Raw genomic sequence first — 17,265 nt, forward strand, 5'->3', positions numbered from 1 at the left:
ATTTATATATGTGTGTGTGTGTGTGTGTTGTGTGTTGTGTGTGTGTGTGTGTGCGCGCAGAGATGCTGTCAGGCTGGTGGCGAGTGTCAGACATTGAGGAGCTGCGCTCCCTGGTGGAGTCCCTCCACAGCCGGGGAGTCAGAGAGAAGGGCCTGCACCGACAGATGCACAAATACATGGAGCTCATCCCACAGGTCTGCACCAAGCACCGAGACGGTGAGTACTGTATGTCTGACAGTCACTCAGTCAGTTGGTTGGCTGGTAGGTCCCTCACCCAATCTTTAGCAATCTGCATAGCCTTWACAGAGTAGATTTAGCCAACAGATCCCAATGGATATGAATGAATAAAGTAGCTTTGATTTTGTGTCAGTGAAACTGAGCAGCACTCCGACTGGCAGGCCCCGACTTTCACAAAGACTTTTGTGCTGGAGTCTGATTGAGCACTGTGTTATGACAGCCCTGAGTAGTTATACCCCTACTGAGCACACTCCAAGCCCCTGCGCTTCACAATGAATTGACATTTGGTACATGACGCATGACTGACTGCTCAATATGAGTCTGACATCAAAGCCAGATTTGTTAACGTTCACATGGTTTCTGATTGAACAGCTCTTTGTGTCGGATCATTGTAATTTCTATAATTGTTGGGTTTGTGTGTGTGTGTGTTGTGTGTTGTGTGTGTGGTGTGTGTGTGTGTGTTGTGGTGTGTGTGTGTGTGTGGGGGTAGTGTGTTGTGTGTGGTTGGTGTTGTGTTGGGTGTGTGGGGTGTGTGGTGAGAATGGGGTAATGGTTAGAGTGCTGTGTGTTGAGTGTTGTTTGTTGCGTAGAGAGGAGTACGCGAGCAGACAAAAAAGGCAAGTCTTTGGTTTGTGGGTGTGGGTCTAATGGGCTATAGATATGGTATGTTTTGTGCGCTTACAACGCGTCTCATGGGAGTGAGACTGGTCTTAAATGCCGTTCCCTGTCTCCCCAATGATGCAGCGGCCATGATAGAGCTGTGTGAGCTTGGAGGAGAGCCAGTGGTCTTGCGTGTGGAGTCAGTGGTCGGGGGTGGTGGTGTGGAGGAGCAGGCCATGGCGATGGAAGCATGCCTGTGCTAGCAGAGTGGAGAGACTGGAGACGGAAAGCACCACCGCAGCGAATCACGGTAGCTCTCCCAAGGTTCAAGGAAACACAACAACGAGCATCAACAACGAGAGCTTCCTTTTAATTATGCTCTCATCCTTATCCATTGGAAAAATATAGGTCACTGTCTGAAAAGTAATGAAGTTGTAGGGTGGGTCACGTCCTAACCTTTCAGGTCTACAATAGTTAACCAGATCGTAGTGACCAGAGTCCAGGAATATACTTTGAAGTTTTACTAAAGTAGCATTACCCACACATTCCTGAGCAGGGCTGAATACCCGCCCAGCCCAATCAGAGAGGGAGGACCTGGATCTACCGAGAGACCAAAGCCCTCCCCAAACACAACAGCGGGGGCGCGTGCGACCAAAGACAAGCGGAGGACAAGGCGGACCCAGGCGGGCGGCGTGGTGCGTCACGGAAACCCCTCTGGATCATGCGGGTGACAGCGATTGCGGACCTGGAGAGGAACATCGAGAGAAGGTACCTGAGGAGCCCCTTAGGTACCACCATTCAGATCAGGCTGGATAATGTGGGGGCTATCGGTACCGTCACTGTCCCCGCTCCCTCCAGTAGTGCTGAAAGGGAAGGGTAGGTCATCCACTCAGGATTCAACCAAACACTTCTGTGTGCTTTTTTGTTTCATTTTTCAAAAAGACATCTATCTATGCTGTCGTTTTTTTGGGGGGGGATTGCATATTTTATTGTGTATTTTCATGGTTGTCTTCTGGTTTGGGGTTGACTCACAGTGTGGTGAATGTTTTTTCCTGCTGAGTTTTTCTGGCCGTCTGCATGGTGTTCTGCGTCAGTAATCACGGCATCCACCTCGTCCCGTCTACCATTCTTTTTCCTCCTCTCCCGGCATCTGCATGGGCGTCACTCCTGCATGGCAGTGTGTGTACCTGTACCTATATGTCCCTGTTGCCTGCCTCACTCACTCACTCACTCACTCACTCACTCACTCACTCACTCACACCGGTGTCTGTCTGCACAGCCTCAGCGAGTTGTGGTGACAGTGGGCGTGTGTCTGTGTATGGGCAAGTGTTTGTGTTGGAAAGCGAATGATTGAGTGTGTGTACCTGCCTGCATGAGTCCGTGTCCGGCTTTCCGTTTCCTGTTTGTATGCGTCCATCCCTCTGACATCTGCGTTGCCTTCCACAGGGGCGAGGAGGAGGTGGCCCATGGGATGAAGGTGTGGAGGAAGGCCCTGAGCGACGTCCGCAGTGCCGCCCAGCTGGCCATGTGTCTCCAGCAGCTCCAGAAGTCCATCGCCTGGGAGAGGTCCATCATGAAAGTGGTGAGTAAAACCTCAACGACTGTAGCTGGCTGGCACGGAATTTCAATATGCTAGGGAAGTGAATACTGTGTGTCATTGGAGAGCATTTGAATCCCAAGGCCATTTCAAGTCCCTTAAGGAGTGGATTCCAATGTAAATCTTGGTAAATTTTGGTTCGAAAATCCATCCCTTGGGTTTGAGGTAACACTGCGTTGTCTGCTTTCAGTACTGTCAGATCTGCAGGAAGGGTGACAACGAGGACCTGCTCCTGCTGTGTGACGGCTGTGACAAAGGCTGCCACACGTACTGTCACAAACCCAAGATCACCACCATCCCCGAGGGGGACTGGTACTGCCCCGCCTGCATATCCAAGGTGACCCAAACTGTCCAGGCCACTGTTCAACATTTACATATCGTACTTTACTATAGAAGTATGTCAGCCATGCGAATCAGTCATGTACCTCTACATTATGTACCTGTCATTTTCATATCATATATTATTTCAAAGTAGGTCATTCAACAACACTGTGTACACAATATGCCAAGTGCCATTGCTATGTAAGTACATCTGCATGAATCCTCCCCTCTCCCCTCAGGCGAGCGGCCCATCTCCCAAGAACAAGAAGCCGCCGAGCAAACCGGTGGCGGGTGGAGGCGGGAAGAAACCCACCGCTGCCGAGGCCAAGCGGAACGGGAAGCAGGCCGGCAACAGTAACGGTAACGTGGAGATGTCAGAGGACGACTCGGCGAGCGCCAACAGCACCCCGAAGAAAGGAGGAGGAGCGAAAGAGCCCCCCAGCAGGAAGAGGAAAGGAGAAGAGAGTCCCGCCCCATCTCAGGCCCCGCCCACACCCCAGACACCCAGTCAGGAGAGCCCTGTGGTGTGTGTGAAGAGAGCCAAAACAGCCAGAGACAACAACAGAGACCTGGGTTTGTGCAGGTACTGTACTACTGTACTACACCATAAACCTTTGAGTCATTTTCTCAGCACAAGTATCAGCACTTTAAATCAGCGAGTTGCTGATGGAAATGCAGATGCGGGTTGTAAATGTATTTGACGGGGGCATTGCAATGTACTGTAAACACTTGAACGAACATATTCCCATATGACGTGTGTGTGTGTTGTCTTCTGCAGGGTGCTCCTGGCTGAGTTGGAGCGGCACCAGGATGCCTGGCCCTTCCTCAACCCCGTCAACACCAAGGGGATCCCTGGGTACAGGAAGGTCATCAAGAAGCCCATGGACTTCGCCACCATCAGAGAGAAGCTCATAAGCAGCCAGTGAGTTCTCAATTAATATGACACTATTACTATCCACTCCCTAGTAGTCATACTATGACTAACCTCTGATCTAGTCACGTAGCCAGGAAAAGATAACACAACAATCGAGTGTTTTACTCATTTACTCGAAATGATCTGTTCCTCTCGTTTCAGGTATCAGAATCTGGAGACTTTCATTATTGACGTCAACCTGGTTTTTGATAACTGTGAAAAGTTTAATGAAGACAATTCAGACATYGGGCGAGCGGGACACAACATGAGGAAGTTCTTTGATAAGAGATGGACAGAGCTTCTCAAGCAAATAAACTAATCCATCAGTTTGGGTGTTGTTTTACCGATCATCATCACTGTCTCAAACCAGACCTCCAATAACATTATTTGACATTTCATAGCGGAGGCACCACGTTTTGGGTACAACAAGATGATGATGCTGGTCCGTCTGTACCTTTGGGACGAACCCGGGGCGGTTAAAGTGAAATGTCAACAGACAGACTTGTAACGCTGGTGTTGCTACAGTACAACAGGGATCCGAACACCCAAAGAGTCCCACACAATGTCAACCGGGTGTCTTAGTGCAATACCATTTCCTGTTCAAGATCATTGCACTGAATCCTCATCCTKCTCAACCACCCRAGATGCATCTGCGGTAGAATACTTTCMACTACTTGTAAATAGACGTTTTATTTTTATTTAATCGTATTATAGTGAATGTATTTAATTTTTTAATAATTATTTATGAATCAATAAATAAATAAAATAAAAAAGGTCCACATCATTTTCTATGAAAAGGAAGAATCAGCTCCACTGCTTTGAATCGAAAGGAATGTCTGTCTTTGTGTTTGACTTTTTATTTTATTTTTTTCCCAAATATGAAACAAAGCCAAGAAATGTTTTTACTGTTTACACTGTTCTATGCTTTTGGGCACCAGAGGACTGTAATCATTACGTTAAAACTGTACAACTGCATTTAATTACAAAAATTGCAGAAAAACAGTCAGACAATGGTGATACATGTGTATATACTGTTTATTAATGTCAATATTCAAGTCTTGTTTGGAACGAATTGTTTAAAATATCAGATATTGTTTATGCCTTAGAATGATTGTAGCATTCTATTCTATTTTAGTGAAAGTGATAAAAAAAACATTATAAATATTGTTTGTACAATATATACATATCCTCTGCAAACACTGTGGTATCCTTAATCTTGGTAGTGCCTACCCTTCCAACAGGGGCGTAGGGGATATAATTTTTTAGTTTTTTCCATTTTTATGATGACATTATTTTTTATATAATTTCAATCCAACATGGCCTCCAAAGTCTGACAGTGACACAGTAATCWTTCCTCTCCATACAGAAAGAGAAAAACAAACAAACAACGTTTAAGTATTTTTTTTGTCTTTTTTTCCATGAAACATTTCCCCACATCTGCCTTGCCACAGTACAGAGGACGTAAGGCCATTTGTAACCACTGTGTTTGAATCTTGCTGTGTGTCGTGGCCTAATGGAGGCAGCTAGAGTTTTTTGTACCCAAGTCAGAGTACTTGAAGTTACTTTATTTAAGATATTGTGRAAAAAAARTATCATTCTTTTTGTAGGAGCTTTATTTTTCACTAGTGTGTGGCACGGACCTATTAAAGGATGTTTTTCAACCTAGTTTCACTCTGGGTGTGTTATTTCCCCTATTCTACCGACCCTGTGTCATGAGTCTTGCCATTTTAATTTGGATGATGTGAGTGGGGAGGAGAATAGCTTTTTTAGTTTTGAAATGCTTTTGGGTAGCACATGAATGTAGTACCCATTCCATATAGGGCTTATTTTGGCCCCTATAATCATCTACTTCTACTTGCTCTTTTGTTCACACAAATATAAAATAATTTGATACATCTAGCTTATGAGTATATGTTAATGAACAATAGGGTTTAGATTAGAATCTAGACTTTGGAGTTCGAGTCATTTTAGATCTGTCAAATACTGAAAGGGTAGCCTACAAGGAGAACTTGAGAAGAGTTAGAGGCTGCCAGAGAAAGTGGGAGATGTCGCCTATCGTCCGGGTCCACTGCAGTTTGTTCTCTTCGTTGTTGTTTTTTGCTGTCATTGTGAATGGGTTTAATGCTGTATGGACATGATTGATGGATGTTTTTTTTAAATTGATAACGCATTTCCTGCATTTTAAAGGCCCAATGCAGTCGTTTTTATCTCAATATCAAATCATTTCTGGGGAACAATAAAGTACTTTACTGTAATGGCTTTCCATGAAAATTGTCAAAAAGAAACAAAAATAGTTTTTAAGCAATCAATGGTAGTGACGGGCATGTGAACATCAAACCAAATATGGAGTTGATTTCAAGTTATTTTGGTCACAGGGATCACATGGCCCTATCCCTTCCACAGGGATCACATGTCCCTATCCCTTCCATTGATTTTTAGCTAGTGATGGCTAAAGTTAGCTAAATTTTTAGTGGCTGTTTAAAGAAGAAAAAACATTTGTCCTGGCCCATAGACTACTAGCAGGGTGAGGAACCATGTAACATCAAGTTAGTTTAAGTAAACCTTGGACAAGTAAGCTTTTGTATGAGGCAACTTGATGTACAAGTACACCCCCTGGACAGGATGCTAATCTCTAGCAGGGCCTTACCCCCAATCCACCTCCTTAATGCTGAGTGCCAAGTAGAGAGGCATCAGGTCCCAATTTTAGAGTCTTTGTTTGGACTTGAGCAGGGATCGAACCAACCTTCCAATCTCAGGGTGGACACTAACAAAAATGACAAATAGATTTTATTCAATCTATCCATTTGTATAATATCATTTTTTTATGGCCAAAAGGACATTCTTTGATAGACAATAACTTTCGTATTTTCATGAGTGTTTGAGTTTAGGTCACAGGAGGTTGGTGGTACCTTAATTGGGGAGGACGGGCTCGTGGTAATGGATGGAGCGGAATAAGTGGAATGGTATCAAATACATCAAACACGTGGTTTCCATGTGCTTGATGCCATTCCATTTGCTCCGTCCTCCCCTCAGCAGCCTCCAGTGGTTTAGGTCCATAACTGGCCTCTATCTGCTTACACTGCTTTCAAGGGAAGGCAACATGTTTCTTTCTGCGTTTCTCAAACTTTTTTGTGCCAGGAACATGGCCTTCTTCCTCCGGGGAGCACTTGGGTAAAACATTATTGACAACCACCTTTTATTCCAAATAACTATTTTTGTATGTGTTTTGTCTTTAACTAGGCCTTTGAGGCCTATATTAACACATATAATTGTTTTAAGATAGTAATAACATGAACCATCAAGCTATTCAATTCTCTATTGGACACCTGGGGGTATCAGATCCAAAACTAATGTGTAGAAATGATTTGATGAAACTTTTGAATTTGGCAAAATAGCCCCCTTTGACAAAATAGCCCTCTGGAATTTTGGAGGGGACGTGTCCCCGTCACTTATATGCCGACTATGACTATGTTTAACCAAAATAGCAACATTTATCATCGATAAAGAGGTTTGTTTGGAACCTCTCTGTACCGGCTCTGTGGCCAACTGGGGTCTCAATGCTTCACATAGTTGAAGTCGGAAGTTTACATACATCTTAGCCAATTACAGTTAAACTCAGTTTTTCACAATTCCTGACATTTAATCCTAGTAAAAGTAAAAAATTCCTGTTTTAGGTCAGTTAGGATCACCACTTTATTTTAAGAATGTGAAATGTCAGAATAATAGGAGAAAGAATGATTTATTTCAGCTTTTATTTCTTTCATCACATTCCCAGTGTTTATCCCAAAACCCTATTCTTTCCCCATTAATTTCCCCCCATAGGAATGGCTGAACGAACTCATTTACGGTTTTTAGGACCGGAGGCTGGCAAGCTCCATGGCTCATATTTCGAGAAAGGGACGTAGCTGCATCCCAATATGGCGACTGGAGTGTGGGTTTGTCGAAAGGAAAATAGTGGACGTGTGGAAAGTGCTCTGCTTTAGGTTAGACGGTTTTGATTGAGCTGTTTCTTTCTTCCGTTTCTTGAGGCGCAGCAAATCTGCACAATTAGCTGATTCCCTGTCTATACACCCACTCATTTGGACACACCCACTCGCCATATGGTGCGTTCAAGACAAATGGGAACTCGGAAAAAACGAGGTCAAATCATGACGTCAGTGATCTTAAGGTCGGTTAGTCGAAGCTCTAGAGTTCTGAGTTGGATGACCGTTCAAAACGAATTATCCAAGTCAGAGCTCGTTTTTTTCGCGAGTTCCCAGTTGTCTTGAACGCACTGAAGTTTGAAGTGGAGATTTCCGAGCTCCCAGTTGTTTGAACGCGGCAATACCCTGGTCACTGCAGCTACCCATAGATGCATATTTCTGGGGGGAAGGTCATTACGGTCAGCTGATCATATGACAGCGTGATCATATGACAGCGTGCGCATGACCAGGAAGTAAACATTGAACAGAGACACGCAAAGAGGTAAGCAAATAAACATAAATACCACTTTAGTTTGAATATAAAATAATACTGGCTTTGTATTTACATGCATTTGTTATATTACAAACTAAACAACAGGAGCATAGAATGATGCTGTGGTTGTGCGAACAGCTAGAATAGCTAAAGGGTTAGCAGCAGATCCGACACCTTATGCTTGCTTATAGCTGCATTACATGCTCAGTTAGGCAGTTTGCATAAAGGTGCACTATACATAAATCGCTCCGCCATTTGTGGTTGCTAAAAATTCGAATAGTTTGCCTAATTCCAGTTTGTGATAAAACAAACAAGCAAGTATAGTGTAGATAATCATTGTACCATCTAAACTGATGTGAAATATATTTTCAATAAACAAAAATATTGTATTGTAACGACCCTGGGTTTATAAGGGCGGATATCGAGTCTTCCGCACGAGCATGCTTTTGGGGCACAGTCGATTGCGCGCTGGACTTTGGGCTAGAAGGTCGAGGGATCGAGACCTGCTTCCTGCTTGTTCCATTACAGTATTTTCAGCTGTTTTAAAGCTGGTGTACAATACCGAAAGTAAAATATGAAAAAACTAAACTTAAGATCAGGAAGCATAGAAATAGTGCACATTGAACAGCTTTACTGCTTCTTAAAATTGCTTTMAATGAGAATGACAGATTTATAACTCACATTACTATGTGAATTTGGTCGGGTCGCCCAAAAAGTTAAATATTGCAGCGTTAAATTAAGACACCGCGCATATGCCTCGGCAAACATACATAATTCCAGGGACGAGTTGTACTTCGAATACTCCCAAATGTTACACAGAGAAGATTGAAAGACTTATAGTCCTCATGTTAACTAGCCACTATTACGATGGAGTTGAGTGGGCGGGCTGGAGTTCCGACATCACATAAAATTACGTTTTCATAAAAACGACTGATTTCGGTGCTGAGTCGTTGGGTGCTGAAACTAGTTTCACTAGGCGCGCAACTCATTTGTTATTCGCGGAGTTCAGTTTTATTGGCTACATATTAACTAGCATTAGCCACAGCAGCCATTATCGAATATCACGTTGCGCTTAACAACAAAGGAGCTGATTGGCTGACACTGCTATTCCAAAATGGTTGATGTGGCAACTGCTATTTAGCATGAGGAATAGAAGTGGTTTTCCTGAAAAATTAGCAGTCATTCAATCTTGTCGGTGTAACAGTTGGGATAATGGGACAATTGATTCGAGGTTCTCAAAGCCTTTCTCATCCCAGGATTGAGGTACATTTTCTGAGCCTTATCTCGCGCCAGCTCTGCGAAGCCTGGCCGACCCTGTAGTGCAGCTGTAAGCAAGCGCAAGGTGCCGGATCTGCTCGCTACTAACTACCCACTGGGCACAGACGTCAGTTCAATGTATAGATTTGGTTGAGTTATCAACTAACGTGAAATCAACAAAACCTCTCACCATGTCATTGGATTTAGGTTAAAAGTCGGGTGATATATATTTCTCCCATCTTTTTAACCTGGTAGGCTAGTTGAGAACAAGTTCTCATTTACAACTGCGACCTGACCAAGATAAAGCAAAGCAGTGCGACAAAAACAACAACACAGAGTTACACATGGAATAAACAAACATACAGTCAATAATACAATAGAAAAAAAGTCTATATACAGTGTGTGCAAACGAGGTAGGATAAGGGAGGTAAGGCAATAAATAGGCCATAGTGGCGAAATAATTACAATATAGCAATTTAACACTGGAGTGATAGATGTGCAAGTAGAGATACTGGGGTGCAAAGGGGCAAAATAAATAACAGTATGGGAACGAGGTAGTTGGATGGGCTATATGCAGGTGCAGTGATCTGTGAGCTGCTCTGACAGTTGGTGCTTTAAGCTAGTGAGGGAGATATGAGTCTCCAGCTTCAGTGATTTTTGCAGTTCGTTTCAGTCATTATCAGCAGAGAACTGGAAGGAAAGGCGGCCGAAGGAGGAATTGGCTTTGGGGGTGACCAGTGAAATATACCTGCTGGAGCGCGTGCTACGGGTGGGTGCTGCTATGGTGACCAGTGAGCTGAGATAAGGTGGGGCTTTACCTAGCAAAGACTTATAGATGACCTGGAGCCAGTGGGTTTGGCGACAAATATGAAGCGATGGCCAGCCAACGAGAGCATACAGGTCGCAGTGGTGGGTAGTATATGCGGCTTTGGTGACCAAACGGATGGCACTGTGATAGACTGCATCCAATTTGCTGAGTAGAGTGTTGGAGGCTATTTTGTAAATGACATCGCCGAAGTCAAGGATCTGTAGGATAGTCAGTTTTACGAGGGTATGTTTGGCAGCATGAGTGAAGGAGGCTTTGTTGCGAAATAGGAAGCCGATTCTAGATTTAATTTTGGATTGGAGATGCTTAATGTGAGTCTGGAAGGAGAGTTTACAGTCTAATCAGACACCTAGGTATTTGTAGATGTCCACATATTCTAAGTCAGAACCGTTCCGAGTAGTGATGCTGGACGGGCGGGCAGGTGTGGGCAGCGATCGGTTGAAGAGCATGCATTTAGTTTTACTTGCATTTAAGAGCAGTTGGAGGCCACGGAAGGAGAGTTGTATGGCATTGAAGCTCGTCTGGAGGTTAGTTAACACAGTGTCCAAAGAAGGGCCAGAAGTATACAGAATGGTGTCGTCTGCATAGAGGTGGATCAGAGAATCACCAGCAGCAAGACTGACATCATTGATGTATACAGAGAAAAGAGTCGGCCCGAGGATTGAACCCTGTGGCACCCCCATAGAGACTGCCAGAGGTCCGGACAACAGGCCCTCCGATTTGACACACTGAACTCTGTCTGAGAAGTAGTTGGTGAACCAGGCGAGGCAGTCAAAATACTAAAAGCCCTTAAATTTGATGACTTTGTAAATCCTAATTAGATTTCCACGTTGATTCAACGTCATCACATTGTTTTTTTGGCTTGAAATGACTTGGAAACAACGTTGATTCAACCAGTTTTTGCCCAGTGGTTAGTCAAGTGGGTAGTAAGTAGCCTATTTGCTAAAATGCATGCAATTGCAACCTCTCTGCTCTGGCAACTTCAGGTGGTTGCCAGGTGTGGCAAACTGTTTGATAATAATGAGGCAAATCAACTCAAACTTTATTTGTCACATCCGCCCAAATACAACAAGTGTAGACCTTACCGGGAAATGCTTACTTACAAGCCCTTAACCAACAGTGCACTTCAAGAAGAGTTAAGAAAATATTAAATTAATAAACTAAAGGAAAATATAACAAATAATTAAGTAACACAATAACATAATGAGGCTATATACAGGGGATACCGGTACCGAGTCAGTGTGCAGGGGTAACAGGTTAGTTGAGGTCATTTGTACATGTAGGTAGGGGTGAAGTGACAATGCTAGCTATCTTGTAATCATTGTAATGTCACGTAGTTAATAGTTATATTCTATTGTCTAAGGGATTCTTCAAGACCAACTCAAATGGTGTCCCTGATCTGCACCCTGCAAGACCATCGCGACGATGTCAACTGGTGCGCCTTCTCCCCGACACTGCTGGCCACCTGTTCAGCTGACAAAACCTTACGAATTTACAACACCCGAGACTTTTCAGAAGTCCCATACTCCCCGCTCTCTGGCCACGGCTATGGCGTCCATTGTTGTTGCTTCAGCGCCTGTGGTCAGTATTTAGCCTCGTGTTCAACTGATGGTTCAACAGTTGTGTGGTCAACGGACACGGGTGAGATAGAGGCAGTGCTGGAGCATCCGGGTAGGAACCCCGTCAGGGTCTGCGCCTTCTCGCCCAACTCTTCACACCTGGTTTCGGGGGCGTCTGATGGTACTTTAGGTCTTTGGGATTTCCATACAAAAACATTGCACAGGTGAACATAATTGATAGGTGTTATTTATCTCCATGTTATCTAAGCATAAATAGGCCTGCGTGTGTTGCCTATATCGAGTGAGGCTTTGCTGGCCTCTGCAGACTGGTGTTACGTGTTGTCTCTTGTGGAGTGTTCTTAACTGATTATTTGTCAACAGGACGGGGGCAGTGAATGACACCACTATGGTGGCCTGCTCCTTCACCCCCTGTGGCCAGATGTTTGTCACTGGATCTACGTATGGGGACCTCAGGCTGTGGGACCTGGACATGAACCAGCTTCATGCGGAGAAGAACACTCACGACTTGGGGGTCACCTGCTGCTGCTTTGGCCCCAATATCCTCAGTGGTGATGATAATATTTTCCTCCTCCCGCCGTCTTATGAGTTGGCCTGTTCCCAGATCTGTTTGTACGAACATGACAACGATCAGAGGAGTTGTCTATACAGCGCAACATTTTGATCTGGGATCTTGGAGTCTACATGTATGGGAATTTGTTGTGTTTGATTCATTTGCTCCCGTCTCTCAGATAGCGGTAGGGTACAGTTCCGCCTGGCCTCCTGTGGACAAGACAGCACGCTGAAGATATGGACCGTCTCCAGGTCCAACACAGGCAGTACGTAGACCACGCGCTATGGATACGCAAGTGTGCTGTTTAACGTTGAACTGTGTGCATTTGTTGGTCATCGAATGATGTGGTGGATGTGTGTTCACAATGAATGATCTGAAGGCGTAGTCCATCCGTCCCCTCTGGCCCGTAGGTTGTAAGATGCAGCTGCTGCACACCCTGACCGGCCAGTCTGCCCCGGTGCTCTCCTGTGCTTTCTCTGCAGACGGACAGCTGCTTGTGTCTGGGTAAGTCCGCCCGTAGGTCATCTATGGCAAAGCGCTCTCACAGTTAGTCAAGATAAAGTTATACATTTACTCCAACTGGCCACAAGGGGGAGAAGTGTGTTGCTTTTGACCATTTCCTTTTCTGTTGCAGCTCAGTGGACAAAACAGTCACAGTGTATGATGCTGTAAGACACTCGAGCTCTTTTCATTACCGTAGATGTCATTTCAGTGTAACTCCCCATGTTAATGTTCCACATAGAAATCCATGAACACCTCCCATCTGAACTTGAATGTTGTTGCTTTTTCAGAGCCAGGGGACTTTGCTCTACACATTGAACCAACATGAGAGGTAATCTTCCTTCTTACCCTTTGGGACATCGTCACATCTCAATGGCCTTATTCGAATAGCCTGCTTTTTAAAAACGTACCTTTCCGTCCTCCCTCCCATGATCCTTTGCTGTAGGTACGTGACGGCGTGCGCCTTCTCTCCCAGCACACCTCTGTTCGCCACGGGTTCTATGGACAAGACTGTCAATATATGGAGATTAGAGGATGGACACAGTGGCCATGGTGGGTAACGCACACACACAAAGAYGRACAGAAGTCTAAGATAGGAGGTAGAGGTACATGTACTGACAAGCTTCCAKTGTTATTGGCATTAAGAATGGCATTAGCATTCTGAGTCACGATGTGTGGGTTCCTACGTACTGTTTCACTATTTTGTCATGTAAACAAAGATCCTATTGACTTAATCACCAGGCTGTCATCACCATTATGTGCTGTTTTTGCATCAGCTCTTCTTTATTGATTATGGCTTAATTATGTTTTTTTATTCTGYCAATCATCATCCCTCTCTCTGCATGGATCACGGGGGTAAAAAAGAAGGCAAATCTTTACCTGGTGAGTTTTAAATCCTCTTCCTTATCTGTACCACCCATCTGCTCATTGAAAGCAGTGAGGGATGGAGGGTCTCTGTGAAACCTAGGAGTCCCGCTGCTATCAGAGGGCTTTATTGAGAGTGATACTTCTACACCGGTGATAATGCCTTCTGCTAATATGACTGAGTCTTTCATAGCCTGTTGTGTTTCCAGGTGACTTTTGCCTTGAAGCACTGCCTGCCGAGAACCGAGTTGCTTTTCACTTTTCATTTGGATTCACTGTATTAGTGTACACGGTGTACAAAACATTAAGATCACCTTCCTAATATTGAGTTGCATCCCCCCTTTTGCCCTCAGAACAGCCTCAATTCATCAGGGATTCATCAGTCTATGTTATGGAAAGAGCAGGTGTTCATGTTTTGTACACTGTGTAGTTCTATAGGCTCGCAATGCTTCCTCTCCTCTCCTCTCCCCTGATGGTTTTCCAATAACCTATTCGCAAATCATTCTAAGAGAGGCTTGTCAATAAAAGGCTTGCAATTCAATGACTGTCATTTTAAATACGTTAATGTTCACCATTTTAGTTGACAATGGTATTATTGTTTTTTAAGTGGAGTCTTACTGTGCTGTTTGAAATGTATTTCATTTTTCACATCTTGTTTTCCAGTTGAAACTGCAACACTCTCATGCGAAGGTGGGAAAGTGACTAAAAAGCACCGTAGAAACTTTTGATAGGTTACACATTTAATACCTATAGTAACAACATGTCATTGAGAGATACTAATGTGCAGTCACTTCCTGTTTTCCGACCTATTAGGCAGAAAGTTGCTGTGTCACKCCAGGCTTCTGGTCAGTGATTGGTCAGAGGAGGACGTGGGGGCGTGGCTGTGTGAGGAGGGGCTGCAGGCGCTGGTGGAAAACTTCAAGGCAAACAACATAGATGGAGCGGAGCTYGTCAGTCTGACCAAGGAGACACTGGCCTCAGAACTCAACATAGGTGGGGGACGGCACATCACACCATCGACTATACACATTATCATACAGCTAATGGTACATTATCATATTATACACATTACCCACTCGTCAGTCTGGTATCTGAGATCCACATTTTGTACAGTAGCTGGAAACGGAGCGTCATCACAAACTCAGGCTGGAATCTTTTTTTAAGTAGGGGGAGGGACAAATGAAAAACAAGGTGGACATTGAGGAATGAATGTTAATATGAGATTTACTCAGGATTASATACATTTTAACTGTACAGCGTTAGATTAGGCCATGTGTATTCTGCACYGCGAGTGTAATCTGCTTTTAAGATTTCTGCGCCTATTATATAACACAATTACTCATCCCAAAATACATATCCTGTAACATAAAAAATGGTTTACAGCTAATACCAACAAAAAAAAAGTGATTTACAGATTTTGGTTGATCCGTATATCTTCTCTTTTAAATAAAGATCTTTCACCCTAGTTTCTCTGTGAGGTGGTAGGTGTGGGTCTGTTGTTGGTCTCTCACGCCAATAGCAACCATAGTAACCAAACAGCCCTGTTCTCTAAMAGAGATGAATCTCTTAGCAGACATGGGTGTCTCTTTYTACTCTCTACTGTCTCTGAGAGTGAGGGATGGCACCATGCCAGGCTGTTATCTTCCTGATGGAGAGAGATGATTATTTTYCCTCTCAGGGGCGGAGGGCTCATTTTGTTTTTTTGTGTGTCTAACACACACACACACAGACTGACCTCGCTTTACTGTAGTCTCCATGGTGACCAGGAACTGGGTCATGTACGCAGTGTGTTCAAGCTAGGATAGCACGTCCACAAATGATGCAAGCCCAATCGGCCAATGTACAATTTTCCCAAATCTCTGCCTGGTTGTTTCCTGTTGGTGTGCTGTAGAGTCTGTGGGGTTGCGCAGTAAGGTCCTGAGGAAGGTGGAGGAGCTGAAGGCGGGGTGTGTGTGTACCGGTGTTCCTGATGAGTACCTCTGTCCAATCACCAGAGAGTTGATGAAGGACCCTGTTATCGCTGCAGGTGGGACACTTCCCCATGGCAACCTGTCTTTCTGTCTGTGCATTTTTAGCTATCAAGATTCTATCTATCTATTTCTATGCTACAACATTTTTTGCAAAACAGTGGCATGCTTTTAAAGGATGCAAAACACACTATCCATCTTGTCTACCTTTTCTTCTGAACAGATGGGTACTCCTATGAGAGGGAAGCGATTGAGAGCTGGATCGCAACCAAGAATCGTTCCAGCCCCATGACCAACCTGCCCTTACAGACAACACTTCTGACCCCAAACCGAACGCTGAAGATGGCTATTGGACGCTGGAGGACCRGCCAGTGAGAAAGAGGGATGCAGGGGCATCTTCTACATCCATTTCAATCTGAAGGCGGGTCTATCCCTCAGTTAACTTCTGACCAAAAGTAGGCTCATAGTACATAAAGCTATATATGATGATGTTTTCAGGTTGACCATACTGAGCTTCGATTCAACCCCTCACTGTGTCTGTTGGGATGAAACTGCTTTAGAATGTAAATATTTATAGCTGATGAGACATTCTAATATATATATTCTCAAACTCATGCATGTTGACCATGTTTAACTCTGCTATTTACTCTACTCTCTCTCCAAAACCATTTCATGGACGATGATACAATGTACAGTGCATTCRGAAAGAATTCAGACCCCTTGACTTTTTCCACATTTTGTTATGTTACAGCCTTATTCTAAAATGTATTAAATAGTTCCCCCCCCCCTCATTAATCTACACACAATACCCCATAATGACAAAGCATAAACAGGTTAGACATGTCAGCAAATGTATTACAAAAAATCAAAATTAATATTACATTTACATAAGTATTCTGACCCTTTACTCAGTACTTTGTTGAAGCTCCTTTGGCAGCGATTACAGCCTCAAGTCTTCTTGGGTATGAAACTACAAGCTTTGCACACCTGTATTTGGGGAGTTTCTCCCATTCCTCTCTGCAGATCCTCTCAAGCTCTGTTAGGTTGGATGGGGAGCGTCACTGCACAACTATTTTCAGGTCTCCGGAGATGTTCGATCGGGTTCAAGTCCAGGCTCTGGCTGGGCCACTCAAGGACATTCAGAGACTTGTCCCGAAGCCATTCCTATGTTGTCTTGGCTGTCTGCTCAGGGTCATTGTTCTGTTGGAAGGTGAACCTTCGCCCCAGTCTGAGGTCCTGAGCGCTCTGGAGAAGGTTTTCATCAAGGATCTCTCTGTACTTTGCTCCGTTCATCTTTCCCTCAATCCTGACTAGTCTCCCAGTCCCTGCTGCTGAAAAACATCCCCACGGCATGATGCTGCCACCACCATGTGTCACAGTAGGGATGGTGCCAGGTTTCCTCCAGATGTGACGCTTGGCATTCAGGCCAAAGAGTTCAGTATTGGTTTCATCAGACCAGAGAATCTTGTTTCTCATGGTCTGACAGTTTAGATGCCTTTTGGCAAACGCCAAGCGGGATGTCATGTGCTTTTTACTAAGGAGTGGCTTCCGTCTGGCCACTCTACCATAAAGTTCTGATTGGTGGAGTGCTGCAGAG

General features: G+C 44.3%; 2 protein-coding genes across 2 annotated transcripts in view; both read left to right on the top strand.

Annotated features, from left to right (window-relative positions):
• The window catches only part of LOC111953360 (bromodomain adjacent to zinc finger domain protein 2B-like), a 74,759-nt gene extending 69,426 nt beyond the window's left edge, over positions 1-5,333 (top strand). Inside the window, 10 exon segments of the mRNA XM_070435522.1 lie at positions 61-216; positions 982-1,088; positions 1,090-1,147; positions 1,270-1,280; positions 1,370-1,713; positions 2,284-2,419; positions 2,625-2,771; positions 2,995-3,338; positions 3,534-3,677; positions 3,831-5,333. Of these exon segments, the coding sequence (XP_070291623.1) occupies positions 61-216; positions 982-1,088; positions 1,090-1,147; positions 1,270-1,280; positions 1,370-1,713; positions 2,284-2,419; positions 2,625-2,771; positions 2,995-3,338; positions 3,534-3,677; positions 3,831-3,987 (1,604 nt within the window). The 3' untranslated portion in view covers positions 3,988-5,333.
• A 2,161-nt stretch (positions 5,334-7,494) lies between these two features.
• On the top strand, positions 7,495-16,559 carry wdsub1 (WD repeat, sterile alpha motif and U-box domain containing 1). Its single transcript, XM_023973061.2, has 13 exons — positions 7,495-8,132; positions 11,570-11,989; positions 12,147-12,334; positions 12,515-12,601; positions 12,747-12,840; positions 12,971-13,004; positions 13,128-13,168; positions 13,283-13,389; positions 13,702-13,719; positions 14,365-14,391; positions 14,515-14,694; positions 15,593-15,727; positions 15,892-16,559. Exons 2-13 carry the CDS (start codon positions 11,592-11,594, stop codon positions 16,041-16,043), a joined length of 1,461 nt encoding a protein of 486 aa, XP_023828829.1. The 5' UTR covers positions 7,495-8,132; positions 11,570-11,591; the 3' UTR covers positions 16,044-16,559.
• The last annotated feature ends 706 nt before the right edge of the window (positions 16,560-17,265 follow it).

This window comes from Salvelinus sp. IW2-2015, linkage group LG27 (genome assembly GCF_002910315.2).
Source record: "Salvelinus sp. IW2-2015 linkage group LG27, ASM291031v2, whole genome shotgun sequence".
In the NCBI taxonomy this organism is placed as follows: domain Eukaryota; kingdom Metazoa; phylum Chordata; class Actinopteri; order Salmoniformes; family Salmonidae; genus Salvelinus; species Salvelinus sp. IW2-2015.